The sequence below is a fragment of the Diplodia corticola genome (genome assembly GCF_001883845.1).
Source record: "Diplodia corticola strain CBS 112549 chromosome Unknown scaffold42, whole genome shotgun sequence".
Lineage (NCBI taxonomy): Eukaryota > Fungi > Ascomycota > Dothideomycetes > Botryosphaeriales > Botryosphaeriaceae > Diplodia > Diplodia corticola.
In genome coordinates this window covers 253,621-267,989 of record NW_017971521.1, presented here as the reverse complement: position 1 = coordinate 267,989, position 14,369 = coordinate 253,621, and the positions used below count along the sequence as shown (strand labels likewise).

At 57.7% G+C, this 14,369-nt stretch overlaps 5 protein-coding genes across 5 annotated transcripts; 3 read left to right on the top strand and 2 right to left on the bottom strand.

Annotated features, from left to right (window-relative positions):
- Positions 1-643: 643 nt before the first annotated feature.
- On the top strand, positions 644-2,115 carry BKCO1_4200077 (carbamoyl-phosphate synthase arginine-specific small chain; the record flags this gene model as incomplete). The annotated part of the gene is made up of 2 exons (XM_020275937.1): positions 644-811; positions 871-2,115. 2 exons carry the CDS (start codon positions 644-646, stop codon positions 2,113-2,115), a joined length of 1,413 nt encoding a protein of 470 aa, XP_020128250.1.
- A 1,352-nt stretch (positions 2,116-3,467) lies between these two features.
- On the bottom strand, positions 3,468-7,672 carry BKCO1_4200076 (gram domain protein; the record flags this gene model as incomplete). Its single annotated transcript, XM_020275936.1, has 3 exons — positions 3,468-4,237; positions 4,295-6,936; positions 7,245-7,672. 3 exons carry the CDS (start codon positions 7,670-7,672, stop codon positions 3,468-3,470), a joined length of 3,840 nt encoding a protein of 1,279 aa, XP_020128249.1.
- A 599-nt stretch (positions 7,673-8,271) lies between these two features.
- Positions 8,272-9,956, top strand: BKCO1_4200075 (uncharacterized protein; the record flags this gene model as incomplete). Its single annotated transcript, XM_020275935.1, has 2 exons — positions 8,272-8,295; positions 8,352-9,956. The coding sequence occupies 2 exons, from the start codon at positions 8,272-8,274 to the stop codon at positions 9,954-9,956; spliced, it is 1,629 nt and encodes a 542-aa protein (XP_020128248.1).
- A 609-nt stretch (positions 9,957-10,565) lies between these two features.
- On the top strand, positions 10,566-12,487 carry BKCO1_4200074 (uncharacterized protein; the record flags this gene model as incomplete). Its single annotated transcript, XM_020275934.1, has 4 exons — positions 10,566-10,666; positions 10,731-10,829; positions 11,084-11,384; positions 11,468-12,487. 4 exons carry the CDS (start codon positions 10,566-10,568, stop codon positions 12,485-12,487), a joined length of 1,521 nt encoding a protein of 506 aa, XP_020128247.1.
- A 1,188-nt stretch (positions 12,488-13,675) lies between these two features.
- Positions 13,676-14,248, bottom strand: BKCO1_4200073 (uncharacterized protein; the record flags this gene model as incomplete). The annotated part of the gene is made up of 1 exon (XM_020275933.1): positions 13,676-14,248. One exon carries the CDS (start codon positions 14,246-14,248, stop codon positions 13,676-13,678), a length of 573 nt encoding a protein of 190 aa, XP_020128246.1.
- Positions 14,249-14,369: the final 121 nt, after the last annotated feature.

Below are 14,369 nucleotides of genomic sequence, written 5' to 3'. Positions count from 1 at the left end.
GGAACAGCGGGCGGCGTCGGGCATTCGGTTTGCACAAGATGTTAGCAACGGGATGGAGATAGCGCGCAGGTGTTGTGAATGGCTGCGATGTCGGGCTCGGGGCGGCAACGAATAAAAATTGCGTCAAAGCGGGCGATTGGGCCCCACCCGCTAGTCGTGCCCTCTTTCCCTTCACTCCAGTCACACATCCCTCTCTCCCTCAGCAAACACCGTCGCCCACTGCCCGCAACCACCAGCGTTGCGTCCTTCTTCACCCCCCCGTCCCGACACACATCGCCGCGAATGCGTGCTGCTGTGACTATCTTCACTTCTCAGGTACGTCATTTCTAGCGCAGGAATATCACCGAGTCCTTATCTGCGCCTACCTTGCGCCTACGGCCCGCGCGAAATTCCCCAATCTGCCCTGTGACTACTTCTCCAATTCCAAAACTCATCGTCGTTGCACTCGCTCTGGCATTGTGGCTAACGCACACTCGCTTGCAGGACTACATCTCTGGTACGAGCCCGCCGCTGCCGCCCACCCCCGCCCTCCCACACTGACCAGTGCCAAAATGTAGACCACCTGTGGAAGGCCTCGATCAACTAAAGAGCCTCGCCTCTTACTCAACTCCGCCGCCTGTACATCCAACAACTACGAATCACCATGTTCTCCAAATTCGTCAAGCCCTCCATGCTGAGGCCCGCCGGTGCCTTTGGCCAACTCTCCAAGGCCGGCTCCAACGCCCGCTTCATGGCCACCGTCCACAACACTGCTCCCAATGCTGCCAGCAAGGGTCGCATTACCAGGGACCGTGCCACTTTCACCATCAAGGTACGTCACAGCACCAGGGTCCTGCCCTCCATGGGTCAAAGCTTACCGTCCGCCCACAGAACGGCCCCATCTACTCCGGAAAATCCTTCGGTGCCAAGAAGAACATCTCCGGCGAGGCTGTCTTCACCACCTCCCTCGTTGGCTACCCCGAGTCCATGTCCGACCCCTCCTACCGTGGCCAGATTCTCGTCTTTACCCAGCCCTTGATTGGCAACTACGGCGTTCCCTCGTCCGTCCGTGACGAGTTCGGCCTGCTGAGGTACTTCGAGTCGCCTAACATTCAGGCTGCCGGCATCATTGTCGCCGATGTCGCTGAGCAACACAGCCACTGGACCGCTGTTGAGAGCCTGGCTGAGTGGTGCCAGAGGGAGGGCGTTCCCGCCATCTCCGGCGTCGATACCCGCGCCATTGTCACCTACCTCCGTGAGCAGGGTTCCTCTCTCGCCAGGATCTCCATTGGTGAGGAGTACGATGCCGATGAGGATGAGGCGTACATTGACCCTGAGGGAATCAACCTCGTTCGCCGTGTGAGCACCAAGCAGCCCTTCCACGTGAGCTCGCATCTCGGCGATATGCACGTCGCTCTGATCGACTGCGGCGTCAAGGAGAACATCCTCCGCAGCCTTGTGAGCCGTGGTGCTAGCGTGACTTGCTTCCCGTACAACTACCCCATCCACAAGATCGCCCACCACTTCGATGGCGTCTTCATCTCCAACGGTCCCGGTGACCCAACCCACTGCCAGGAAACCGTTTACCACATCCGCAAGCTCATGGAGACCAGCCAAGTCCCAGTCATGGGTATTTGCATGGGTCACCAGCTCCTCGCCCTTGCTGCTGGTGCCCGCACCATCAAAATGAAGTACGGCAACCGTGCCCACAACATCCCAGCCCTTGACCTTACTACTGGCAAGTGCCACATCACGTCCCAGAACCACGGTTATGCTGTCGACACCAGCTCCCTAAGTAGCGAGTGGAAGGAGTACTTTGTCAACCTCAACGACAGCTCCAACGAGGGCATGATCCACAAGTCTCGCCCCATCTTCAGCGCTCAGTTCCATCCCGAGGCTAAGGGCGGCCCGCTTGACTCTGCCTACCTCTTCGACAAGTACGTTGATTGCGTGAAGGCATACAAGGACTCGCAGTCTGTCTTTGCGGCTGGAAAGAACAACAAGCCCAGCCCTCTGCTCGTCGACCTGCTTCCCAAGGAGCGTGTTGGCGTGCACCCGAGCCTTCCGGAGTACAACGAGAACCTGGGTCAGGTTGCGGCGCAGCAGCCCGCTCCCATGCAGGCTGCCGCTGCGTAGAAATGGAGTAGTTGACGTAAACTAGTGGGTTTACGAAGGGAAAATTACGGGTCTGTCTGTGTCCGGGAAAGCGGGGTCGGAGTTCCAGTGGGGTTATATTCATTTCTCTAGGGCAAGCCTATGAGCTTCCTCTGTAACAAAACCAAATTGAGCAACATTCAACGAATCATGTTCAGCTATGCAATTGTGATTCCTACGAAAGCATTCCGCATTTTTCTTTTCTCTGTGGGGGCAAGTATGTAATAGTCCAATGACGGGGAGATGAGAGCATGAGAAGTGCATGCTTGCACATGCAAATCCATGCGGCACCTGTGGCCGAAGTCCCCGCACTTCACACGTATTTAGCTAGGTAGTCATCTCCATCCCTCCGATCTCGGGACCATGTGCCTTTGTCATCTCCCTGACGTGAGATTGGCATCCATACTTCTTTTCAATTGGCAAAATGGTGTGGAAGGGGTTTACTAGGCCTCCTCGTGCTCATTGTGCTTTAGTATGGAATCATCTACCGTAGGGCTGAATATGCGGCCAGAAATAGCAACAAAGGCATCTGCAGTCCAGGTGATTAAACGAACCTTTTCTCAACATTGTGAGCATGTTATTATCTACAGGAAATGGAGACGCATGGACATTGCTGGTGACAACCCACATCTTATGTGCGGCTTCCGTCGACTAGTTAAAGATAACTCCCTACGTTTCGATCCAAGGTTGAAAGGAATGAAAAAAATGTCACACAATAATAATGTAGCGTAATCGCTTTTGTCGTTTCAACTCGGAAAAGAGGAAGATGGTGGTATCAATTCCCGACTACGTGAGTTCGGATGCTATATGGAAATGCGGACGACAAGGCCTGAGTATCTCCTTCTCTCGTCTTTTCTTTCAAACAGAAAAAGGGAAGCCACTTCACTCTGCCACGACATATGAACACAAAAGGGAACAACCAAAAAAAAAGTCCGACCCGACAAAAGAGCAATGGAAGGCAAAAAGGAAATAGGAAAGCAGGTGATGACCATGCCTCCTTCCTGGTGTTTGGATGAAAATACCTTCCAGGGTAACTTTTTCCAGACGGAACGTAAGGAGACAAATGGAAAAGATAAGAAAACAACACGGTCAAGGATATACAAGCCAGGTAAACGAACAAAGTAATGAGATTCTATTCGGAATCCCGAGGAGACAAGAGAGGAAAAAAAAAATAAGTTGGACAAAAGAGACTTGAAGAACTCCGAAGGTGCACTGCAGGAATGCCTTCACATGCAGCCATGGTTGAACGAGGGCATATCAAGCCACAAGTTAGAACAAAACACTAGGATATACTTTAGGTAATAAGGAAAGATGACTTCATGGGACGTTAATGTTTATGCCGCCAGAGGGGAAGAAGACGAGAACTCCTCCGTCGCAGGTGCGGCAGATGACTCCGAGGCATCTGCCGTTGCCACCACAGGCCTCTTCTTCTCGACCGCCTCCCTCAGCACCTCGAGGCGTTCCTGCGTGACGCGGAGCGCCTCCTCAATTTGGCGCTGACTCATGCGCACATCGCTGTCAAGGCGTTCGCCCATCTGCTTGACCTGTTGCTTGCGCGTCGAGGTGCTGCTGCTCTGGCTTTGGAGTGGGGTACCGGCGGCCGCGCGGTCCATGCGTACGCGTTCTTCAAGCCAGTCCCACAGCTCGCTCTCCTCGCGACGCCACATCTCCTCGTATGCGATGATGCGCGCCGGCGTGGCCAGACCCGGCACGCCAAGGCTGCCGTGTACGCCGTAGCCGCCGCGAGCGGCCGCAGAGGATGAGGGCGAACGAAGCCATGAGATGAACATGAGGAACAGGAGAAAGGCGATGACCACTTGGGCCGAGATGAAGTCTGGAAGCATGTCTGTGACGGGGCGAAGAGGGCCGTGCAGCGGCTCCAGAAGTCCCCAGTTTGAGCTCTTATCCGCCGCGGTTGGTGACGCTGCGGCAGCAGCTTCAGCGCGTGCGGGAGATGATGCATCTTTCTTCCGCTTGCCGCCTTTCTTGCCGCCTTTGCCTCCGCTTTTGGAGGGCCCCTTCGCGGAGACGGCTGCATTCAGGCCAGCAACCAGATCTTTGGCGTACTGGGTCTGGCCATCGTTCGTTCCTTTTTCGATAGGACCTAGAAGTGTGTTAGCCTATGGATTAGGATGAATAGAGGATAAGTAGCTTTTCTTACCCTTCAGCCAACTCTTGCCTGACCACTCAATTACAAAGGTCATGATGAGACGTGTCGAGTTGGCCGGTCCCCACATCAGGCAGTATTTCGTCTTGACGACAAAGATGTTGCCGTTGGGTACGTCTGGGTTTTGAGTGTTACAGGTGACTGTAACAACTTTGTCCAGGTCGAATTGGTCCAGCGTGGAGTTGATCATACATTTCGTCTGCTTGGGGCCGATTGATGCATTCAACGGTTTGATGTAGGAAAACGAGAATGACTTGCGGTCTTCACCCAAGCCTTTCTTGTCGTCTTCCATTTGAAGATCCATGGATTTTTGATCCTCAATCAGCCACTTTCGCATGTAAGTACCAGAAGCTGGTCCAAACATCAATGAGTAGACTTTTCCAAGGGGTGCAGGAATGGTCGTATCGATAAGGAGGTTGCTGAAGTGCTCGCCTTCATCTCCGCACTCAGTCGGTGCATGTGTAGCGGGTCCGGGGAAGTCTTGCGCTCCCGTGGCGGCACCGTTGGCTACAGTCCCGCCACCGGCCGCGGTGACACCGTTGGCAGCGCCTCCCACTGGGTTGGCAGACGGCTTCCGGCTGATGGCCTTGACAGGTTCTGCGTCGCTGCCAATGATACTGCCCTCACTTGGGCCCGTGAAGCTCGCAGCACCGTCCTCGTCATCATCGTCTTCATCGTAGACCTCCTCTTCCGAGCCCTCCTCTGAGCCATCATCAATCACGTCTGGAATGTCGGCCTTTTCGGTTTTGTCTCCGGTCCCTGCATCAAGCGCCACGCCATTCAGAGAGCTCTTGAGGTTAGGATGGCTGATCTTCCAGATTCCTACCAGCAAATCGTAAGTCGGATCTCTGCTGACCAGACTAGCAAAAACATTGCGGGCATGCAACGTCGTGATCACAATTGCGTTAGGGAAGATGACTGCGGTACTCTTCTTCTCCACAGATACGACCTCATCAAAGCTAATGACCAAGTTCGTTACCCAACCCAGGATATTACTCGAGAAGCAGATGTGGCCCTCCGACACGTACAGCCTGCCGTGCAAGAGGATATCTCGCTGCAAGGCGGCGCTGTAATCGTCAATAAGGTAGTCATCTTCCGGTACGCTCCTGAACTGGTTGTGAAAGTCTCGGTTCCGCTTCCGGCTCGCGACGGCGAAGCCTGTTAACCGTGAGCCGTTACCAACGCCAACATTGGTGCTCGGTAAAGTGGTGGTACTGTTGGTTTGTGTGGGCCCAAGCGCGGTAGAGGTTGCAGCGGAGCTTCCGCGGTGTCGCCGCCCCTTTTTGTTATTACGATCGCTAAGGCGACTGCGAACACTGCCAGAACGGCTAAGACGGGTTTCCCCCTCGTCGCCAGTCTTGCTTGATGGTCTTTGCGTGTCTGATAAGCCGGAAAGCGAGCGTTGCCGTTCGACATTAAGGGCGCCTGAGTCTAGCGGCCCTTGCAGATAAGCTTCGGATACAGCCTTGGCGGCTGCGCTGTCCTCGGCTCTTGCAGATGCCTCGTCTGCATCAATCACAGTCGGCGTGAGTGGCCGGGCTTCGGCCAGCTCTGTCGTAGAGGCCATTTGATTCGGTTCAGAATCCGTCTCAGAGATTCCCAGATGGCTGAGGCTCAAGTCCCCAGAGCCAAGAGTTTCAACGGCGAGCTGCTTCTTCTCAGCGCCTGCGTCGTCCGCGTTGTCCTGGTCAGAGCCGCCGCCGACCACTTCCTCTCCACCAGCTGGACCGGTGTTCTCAGTATCCGCGACAGAAGCCTTGACTTTCTGGCCCTGGTTGATCGTTGTGATATTGCTCAGCGAGCTGGCAGCGTTCTGCGCGGCTGAGAAGACGGACGAGAAGAAGCCGCTTGGGGGCTGCGATAGACTACCACCGGGTGTCTTGGTCTCCTCGAGCGTTGGCGTTAGAGGAACGGTAGCAACGTGCGAGAGTTTGCTCGGGGGATTGGAGTTGGTAGTGGCCGATCGGGCACGGCGCTGGACAAGGCTGCCGGAAGGTGTTACAACAACGTTGGGATTCGAGTACGTAGACTTGTGCTCTGCCCTGGATGACGATGAGGGTCTCTTGAACAGGCTCGGCGGCGCTTCTAGAGTGGTAGGAGTGGGCGGGGTTAGGACGGTGGTGGGAGCATGAATGAGCTTTGATGGCGGGGTCTCCGGATTCGCGGTCGAGATGTTGGTGGGTGGAGTCTCAACGCGCTTCAACGCAGGCGGCTGCTGCTGCTCCTCGGGCTGTTGGGCCTGTGCCGTGTCCTGCAATGCCTCGTCGACAAGGCTGACCTTGGAACTGCTCCGCGACTTCTTCCCCCCCGCAAACAGAGAGCCCAGTCCACCACCTCCGCCTCGCTCGGTGGACTTGAGCGGCTCTGTCGTTCCCTTCGGAGACGGCGACTTCTTCTGGCCAAATGCGCCTTTGAATTTCCTGGCGGGGGATGAGCCGCGCCGCTCCTTCGATTCGGGCTGAAGAGTGTCGGCGTGCTTGGGAGCCAGGGTGTCGTCGTGCGAGGAAGAGGTCCCAGAGGTCGAGAGTCTGGCGACGGAGGGAGCTTTGACGGCCAGCGAGGCAATCAAGGGCGAGGAGAGGGTTAAGTAGCCGGCGTGGGATTGATGTGGGGAAAGAGAGGGTCTGACGGGAGGTCTGAGAGGCGGTTTATTAGCGGCGACGACCAGTGCACACTCGAATGTAAAATGACAATTGCGCTCCTGTCAATAGCGGCAGCCGACGCGAATACGACGATGTACCGCCAGCGGTAGAAGGCGAGATGTGGAGCAGAGCTGGAGGCGATGGCGGAGGAGTCTAGGGTGCAGCAGGAGAGCGCCCAGGCCGTGGGTAAGGGTGCGCGAGCAGGGACGATCCCCGGCAGGGTTCGCTGGGGAGGGGTGCGCACGAGCGTTTCGACTGGTGGTGATGTGCAGGACCGGGGGTACAAATGAGAGACGACTTACGCTTCCGAGTCGCTGTCCTCAGTCAGGAGGCTGGACGCGACGCTCTTGTGGAGCTGCAGAGATTCGTCGCTGTGGCTGAGCTGGCCGAAGCTGAGAGCGCCCCCGCCAAGGGCGTCTTCATCAGCGCTTTCGTCGGAGCCTGCGCCCCCGGTCTTCCTGGCCCGCCGTTTGAACAGGGCCGAGAGGTGCTTTGGCGAGTCCACGCTGCCGCTGCCGCGTCTGCTATCTGCCGACGCGTGCGAGTTTGCGCGCTGCCTGAGCTTGCCGAGCGCCTCGTCGAGCGATGAGCGCAGCCCGGTGCCGCTGGCGTCGGTGTCGGCAGCCGCCGAGCTGGCCACGGAGTCGCGGTGGCGGTGCCCGAAGAACACCCTCGATCGCTTGGAGCGGCTGCTCGAGCGGCTGAGCGTGTTGTCTGAGGCGGTATCCATCTTGAGGGTGGATGCTGCAGGCTACTGGCGCAAGGGCGCGATGTCACTTTAAGCCCGGCCTCTGTGCTGCTGGTGCTGGTGCTCGCCGCTTGGATGCTTGGAAAGCGCGATGCCGTCACTATCGCGTTCCTGCGGGTGCCGTGCATCCGCGCGCCTGGATCTTGCTTCTCGTGCGCGCGCTTGTGCCGGAAGAAGCTGGGGTTGCGGCTGAATGCTGTAGGTCGCGCCGCCGCTGCTGCTGGACGGCCGCTGCTGGACTGCCGGTGCCGGTGACACTCGATGCGAATGCCATGTCTCGCGCTGGCGACGCAGCAGCAGGATCAAGGGATTCCCGGATTGCAGGATTCCCGGATTGCAGGATTCCAGGATTCCATTGCTGGCTGCACCGCGCCTTCCGTCGCCTGCGACTGCTACCTGCTCGTTTGAGCGGTGCCATGCCTATACCGTCAACGTCATGCCGAGAAGGGTAAACCCGACCGGGGCGCAACCATCACAAGCCGGCTAGGCAGATCACCAGCGCGCCCGCCCTCCACCTCCGAAGCTGCTACCGTGCGAGCTCACAGCCCCCGCTTGCACCCTTTCCGCCATCTTCAACCGAGATGGAGACGGCCCCCCTTACCCTCGTACGTGTTGCTATCTTTATGCATGATCGCCACCTGTTGCTGACCCTTCCCGCTAGGCGCACGCACACGCGCGCAACGCTTCCGCCGAAAACTGGAAGGCGAACTCCTCGCAGGCCAGCGACGAACACAAGCAGGCTGCTGGCGAATTTGCCAAGGCTGCGACGGGCACCAGCGACCTGGAGGCCTTCCGTGTCCTGAAGCTGCTGGAGAGCCACCACGAGCGCCTTGCCAGCATCATCAAATGCAACCACCAGACCGCTTCGGCGAAGAACCAGCCCGAGGCGTCCCAGCCCACCCAGACGGTCGACGTCCATCAGCCCTCTGCCGCTGCTGCGCGCCCAACCTCTCCGCGAAGAACACCGCAGTCGCCCCCGAGAGCCACCCCTCGTCGCAAGCCCCCGCGAGACCTGTCTTCCTCCATCGCCAGCAACTTAGCTTCTGCACGTGGCATTCCTGGGTCGCAGCGCCGGCCCGCGGCCCCCGCTATATCAGCACAGCATGTAGACGGCAGGATCCTCAACCGCGCAGAGAGAGCGACTCCACAGGAGTTCAGGAAAGAGGGGACTCAGCAAGCAAGGCCTGTTGCCGAAGCAGAGCCTGTGGAAGGCAGCGAGGAAAAGGAAGGCGCGGAACATACGGAAAAGGAAGCATCTACAGATGAAGGATTCAAGCGCTTTTTCTCCACGTTCGAGACGTTCTACTCAGCGCTCTCAGCACCGTTGGCTTTTGCGGGTCTTCCTCTCATGCCAGAGGAGTCACAGGAGCCTGCTTACGAGAAGCCTGCACCGAAATCGGCGGGCAAGGCTCCTTCACAGAATGCAGGTGGTGCAGCAAGTGCGAACGCAGACACTGTCCCGGACCCTTCTACCCTCTTCTCCAAGGCCACCTTGAGAGCTTTGGACACAACACCTGGCGCAGCAGAAAGCTTCATTGTCGTGCCTACCACAGGCGGGACTGTATCTTATGCCGGAATCCTCAACCATACTGGGAACCAGACTCACGGCGGAGTGCCCTCCCCTATCATAGAGCAGGAAGAGCGTTCATTTGACGGGGAGGAATTCGTGGACGCTAATGAGGAGCCTGCGCCACCATCACCTACAACCACACGCTCAGGGCGTCGTGCACGTCCCGGCTCGGCAGGCAGTCTGGCGGCGGCGACGGAATTTGGCAAGGGAGGTGCGGTGACGGGAGGAAGAAAGACGATGGAAGAGCTGGAGTTGGAAAATGCCATGATGCGACAGCTCCTCGATAAGTTGAGCAAGCGATTGCACATGTGGGAAGCATCATCCCAGTCGCAGTCTCTAGCGCTTGCGCAAAGCTTCCGAGCACACAGACCTCCGGTTGGATCGGGCCCGAGTAGCCATCCGCAAACAGGCGGTCACGCGGCCGATCAATCTCACATGGAACATCGCTTACGCGATCTCGAGAGCCAAGTTGATGGCTTGACGCGCGACAAGGAACTATTGGAGCGCGAGAACGACAAGGTGTCTCGGGAGAATGAGAAGCTTCTCAGCGTTCTCGGAAGATACCGAGAGAAGTGGGAAGTGCTAAAGGCTGGGGCAAGAGGACGGAGGGAGCGAGGCGCTGCAGGCGGTGTTGGTGGTACGGGTGCGGAGACAAGCAGTGGGGCTGGGGAGACGCAGAATGCAGAAGCTGACTGAATAGTTAGCGCCGTTGTCCCCACGCCGTACGCCGTGACACGAGGTTGCATGGAGCACAGTGGAACAGCACCGCCTTCTGCGCGGCGCTCGATCGGAACGGCTGCGATGTTAATTGGGCGGAGACCAGCGGCCAACGGCAGGCGGGTGGTTCTCGGAGCTCACGCTCGATCTGACGGGGCGGATGCTGGGAGAGGCGGGTTGGACAGGAATTTGCAAGGGCGTTGTGTTGGCGGTTTGGATCGGAAACGCGGCCAGGCAGAATGTAGTCGGATGAATAGAAGTCGATACGGCGGTACAGGGCATGCGGTTGGTGGCAGTGCAATCCGGGTGGCTCGCAGTGCGGCACACGACGTTCCATTCTCAGCGCAGCGTATCGATACAGCCGATGACGTTTGACAGAACCCCTATTTTGAGCCCCAGCTAGGCGCCAAGGCCGCAGGGCTCACAGCCTTGCGCGTCGCGGTCTCCGCCGGCGCGGTTGTTTCGGTGGTAATTTACTCTGGACAAAGCCCGCCCGCTCTGCTTCCCTCATAGCTGCCGCGTCTGCTGCTGCTGCTGCGCTGCCGCCGCCACACACCTCCGACCGACGTTCACTCCTTAGCTGCCGACATGACCAAGTGCCCCTCAGAAGAAGTCGCGGACATCGACGAGGAGGAGATCTGGCGGATCGACGAGCTGGACTTCGGCGTCACCTTCCACACCGTCGCCCAGTAAGCCTCCGCTGCGCCAAGCTCGTTCCCGCAGGGCCGCCTTGCTAACCACCACCGCTCGCAGAATCATTGCCTTCGTCTTCAGCGCCATCGCCATCATCATCAGTCTCGTCCTCATCTTCCAACATGCCACCCACTACTCGCGCCCCCTCGAGCAAAAACAGTACGTTCCGCGCCCGTCCGCCGTCTCCACCTCCACGCCGCACAAGACACGACTGCCGCCCAGTGAATGTTGGCGTGCTTGTCCTCCCGGCCGTCCTGCCCCAGTTTCCGGCCGTCCTGCGTCTGCCCTCGCCGTCTGTTCTGTTTGCACGGCCGTCGAGATTTATTCACCGCTGCTTGCGGTGGTGCGAGGGGCCATGCGCTACCCGACACGACCCTTTGAAGGAGCCCAGGCTAACCTCGCCTTCTCGGTAGAATAATCCGCATTCTCTTGATGATTCCCATATATGCGGCCGTTTCCATGCTGTCGATCCACTATTACCACCACCACACGTACTTCGAGGTCCTCCGCGACTGCTACGAGGCATTCGCCATTTCCAGTTTCTTCACCCTAATGTGCCATTACATTGCGCCGTCCTTGCATGAACAAAAGGAATACTTCAGGGCCATTGAAACCAAGAACTGGGTTTGGCCCGTCACCTGGGGTCAGAAATGCTCTGGAGGAGAAACCAACGGGTGGCTGCGCAAGCCGCGGAGTGGTTTGACCTGGTTCAATGTAGGTTGATCCATGCCTTGTGGACATCACGCGCTTGGCGTGTCAGGACTCCCCCACCCGAACAACGTCTGACAGCTGCACAGATCGTCTGGGTTTCCGTTTTCCAGTACTGCTTCATCCGCGTCCTCTTCACCGTGGTCTCGGTTCTCGCGGAGAAGTATGGCGTGCTATGCGAGGACTCGCTCTCCCCGGAGTTTGCCCACTTTTGGTCCATGTTCTTCGAATCGGTGGCAGTCACGATTGCCATGTACTGCTTGATCCAGTTTTACATCCAGTTGAAGCAGGACCTCGCGCCGCAGAGACCTTTCCTCAAGGTGCTGTGCATCAAGCTGGTTATTTTCTTCTGCTTTTGGCAGAGTACCGCAATCAGCTTTGCCACGAGTGAAGGATGGCTCAAGGAATCGGACTGGCTCGCATACGCAGACATCAAAGTTGGCCTCCCAAACTTGCTCATCTGCTTCGAAATGGCTTTCTTTGCCATCATGCACATTTTTGCATTTTCTTGGAAGCCGTACATTATCAAGAAAGGCGATCCATTCGCGGACCCGCTCGAGAGCGGCATAGGAAAGAAGCCGAAGAGGTACAAGGGCGGATTCTTGGGCATCTTGGCAATTGTGGACGCGTTCAACCCTTGGGATATTGTCAAGGCTTTCGCACGTGGTCTTCGCTGGCTCTTTGTCGGCGTCCGCAACCGCACCAAGGACGTTTCCTATCAGACACGGATCGACGGCGCTGGTAGCCCTAACTCCGTGGAAATGGCCACCCAAAGCCCGCCGTACGGCCGCGCCCGTGCAAACAGCCGTTTCGATACCATGGACGAATTTGACCGGAGGTCCAGCTCGGATATCCACTCGGAACAAGAAAGCCCGTTCGAGCACCCGGATGAGAGGAGGGGAAGGGTAGCGCAGGGCTACATGGCGGCGAGAGACAGGGCCGACAGCGAGACAGCGTACCCCCGAGCAACCGAGCAAGAGGCAGCAACGACAAGGATCGGAAGGGGAAGAAGCCCGACAGAGGCAGGGTACATCAAGCCAATGGACGACCCGGCTGACGACGCGCACCTGCTGTCGAACCAACAGCCACACCCGGCGCGCTTTGTTTGAGAGGCTTCTAGCGCCCATTCTGCTTTTCCATGGGAGTTCCGGCGTTACGAGATCCCTCCGCAACCCGGCGGATCTCCACCTTTTTTTTCCTGGACATGTTTGCGGCACACGGCGAAAAATTCCTTTTTGACACGCAAGTCACGACAGCAGTTTGGCATTCGACATCGTTCGCATCCGCGGTTGGGAAGGTTCCAGCTTCGGCTTTCTTCAGGATATCAACGCCAAAGGGCGAAGTTTGGGGGAGCGATCACTTGGCATAGGCGGGGCCAGTTTGTTACCGAGCCATGTCGATTTTCCTTTTTCTTTTTTTTTTCCGTCGTCTGAGATACCTCGCCATCAGAAATTGCTGATGCTCTTTCATTTGCTCTCCATTTGCACATAACTTGGCATTGCGTACCCAGGATCCGTGCGTCTAAATTTAAGGGACTCCCGTAGGCGCCGCTGTGTTTTTTTTTTTTTTTTTTTAGCGAGCGGAATCTGGGCACATTGTGAACGACACGCATACGCGTATTATAGGACGCGGCCCATCACTCCACGGTCCCCGCCTTTGGGGCGCAGCCTCAATCCTTCATCCCGAGCTCGTCCAAAAAGAGAAGGACTTGCGAAGTGCGCGACTCTCCTTGCATCAGACGCGGACATTGAAAGACCCCCTTTGCGAGAGCACTGGCTGCTTCGTTCAGGGTGAAAGCGGTGGCAAGTCTGTTGTTCCTTACAGCCACTCTGAAACATGACCCATGTATCATGGCCTTGGGTGGATCAGGGATCTATGTAGCATGATCCTTTTCTTTTTTTTTCTTCTTCTCTTGCCACACGGAAGGGCTTGAACATCTATAGCATTATCCTCATCGGAGAGTCTTCCAAGAGTCTCGTTTAGGTAGCTGACTATCTATAGGGGAGGGGGTGCGATATGAGCGCGCACGCGACGCGGCTCGCCTGTAGGCGTTTCCGCAGCGACCACGGAGAATTGCGGGCAGTAGACATATGACGGCGGCTCACTATAGGCAACGCCGTTCCGTCTCTTACGAACAGTTGATCCCAATATACGCTGAACTCCTGCCTGGATATCATCATGTAGCCCTCCAAAACGCACCGACCGTTTGTTTCATCACATGCGGCGGGACTTTCGTTGCTGCCTCAACAAGGGGGGTTTTTTTTTTGTTTGAGTCCTTAAGCACTAGGAAACTTGGCTCAGACGGCATCGTCATAGTCGTCGAAGAAGAATGACCGCTGCAGTGCGTCGTCAAAGCTATGCTGGAACGCCTTCTCAAACGGGTCCGGCGAGAGCCTCTGCTGGCTGTCCTCGGACGCCTCCATGGACCTCGGCGTCTGCGGTTCCGGCTCCTGCTCCTGCTTCGCGGGGGGTTTGCTGACGGATGCGGCGCTGGCGGCGGCGGCGGCGCTGTTGCGGTTCCTCTTGGAGGGCGTCCCAGTCGACTTTTCGATACGGCCGGACAGGACGGAGTGCTGCGACGACGACTCGGCCGTGTTCGCGGCGGGCCGCGGCGCCTTGGGCTTGCGCGGCGTGCTGTTGGTGCTCCGCACCCTGCTGGTCGGCATCTGGCGGCCCTCGTCCTCGGCCTCGCGCTTGAGGTCGTTGGCCATGCGCTTGGCGATGCGAAAGCGGCCCTCGATCGAGTCGTAGGTCGCGCCCTGGCCGAAGTAGTAGGCGACCTTCTTGTAGTCTATGCTGTTGTCGTTGGCGGCGACCAGCGCGGCCAGCAGGCGCTGGTAGCTGTCTTGCGACTTCCAGTCGATTGGCATTATTGCGGACAGCAGGTCGGGATTGGGAGAGATGGTGCTGGCAGCAGAGCAGTAGTCTCTGGCGGGGCTGGCTGCGTGTTTGGGATGGCGGTTGCCACGGTTGCGCGCGTGCGACGCGAGG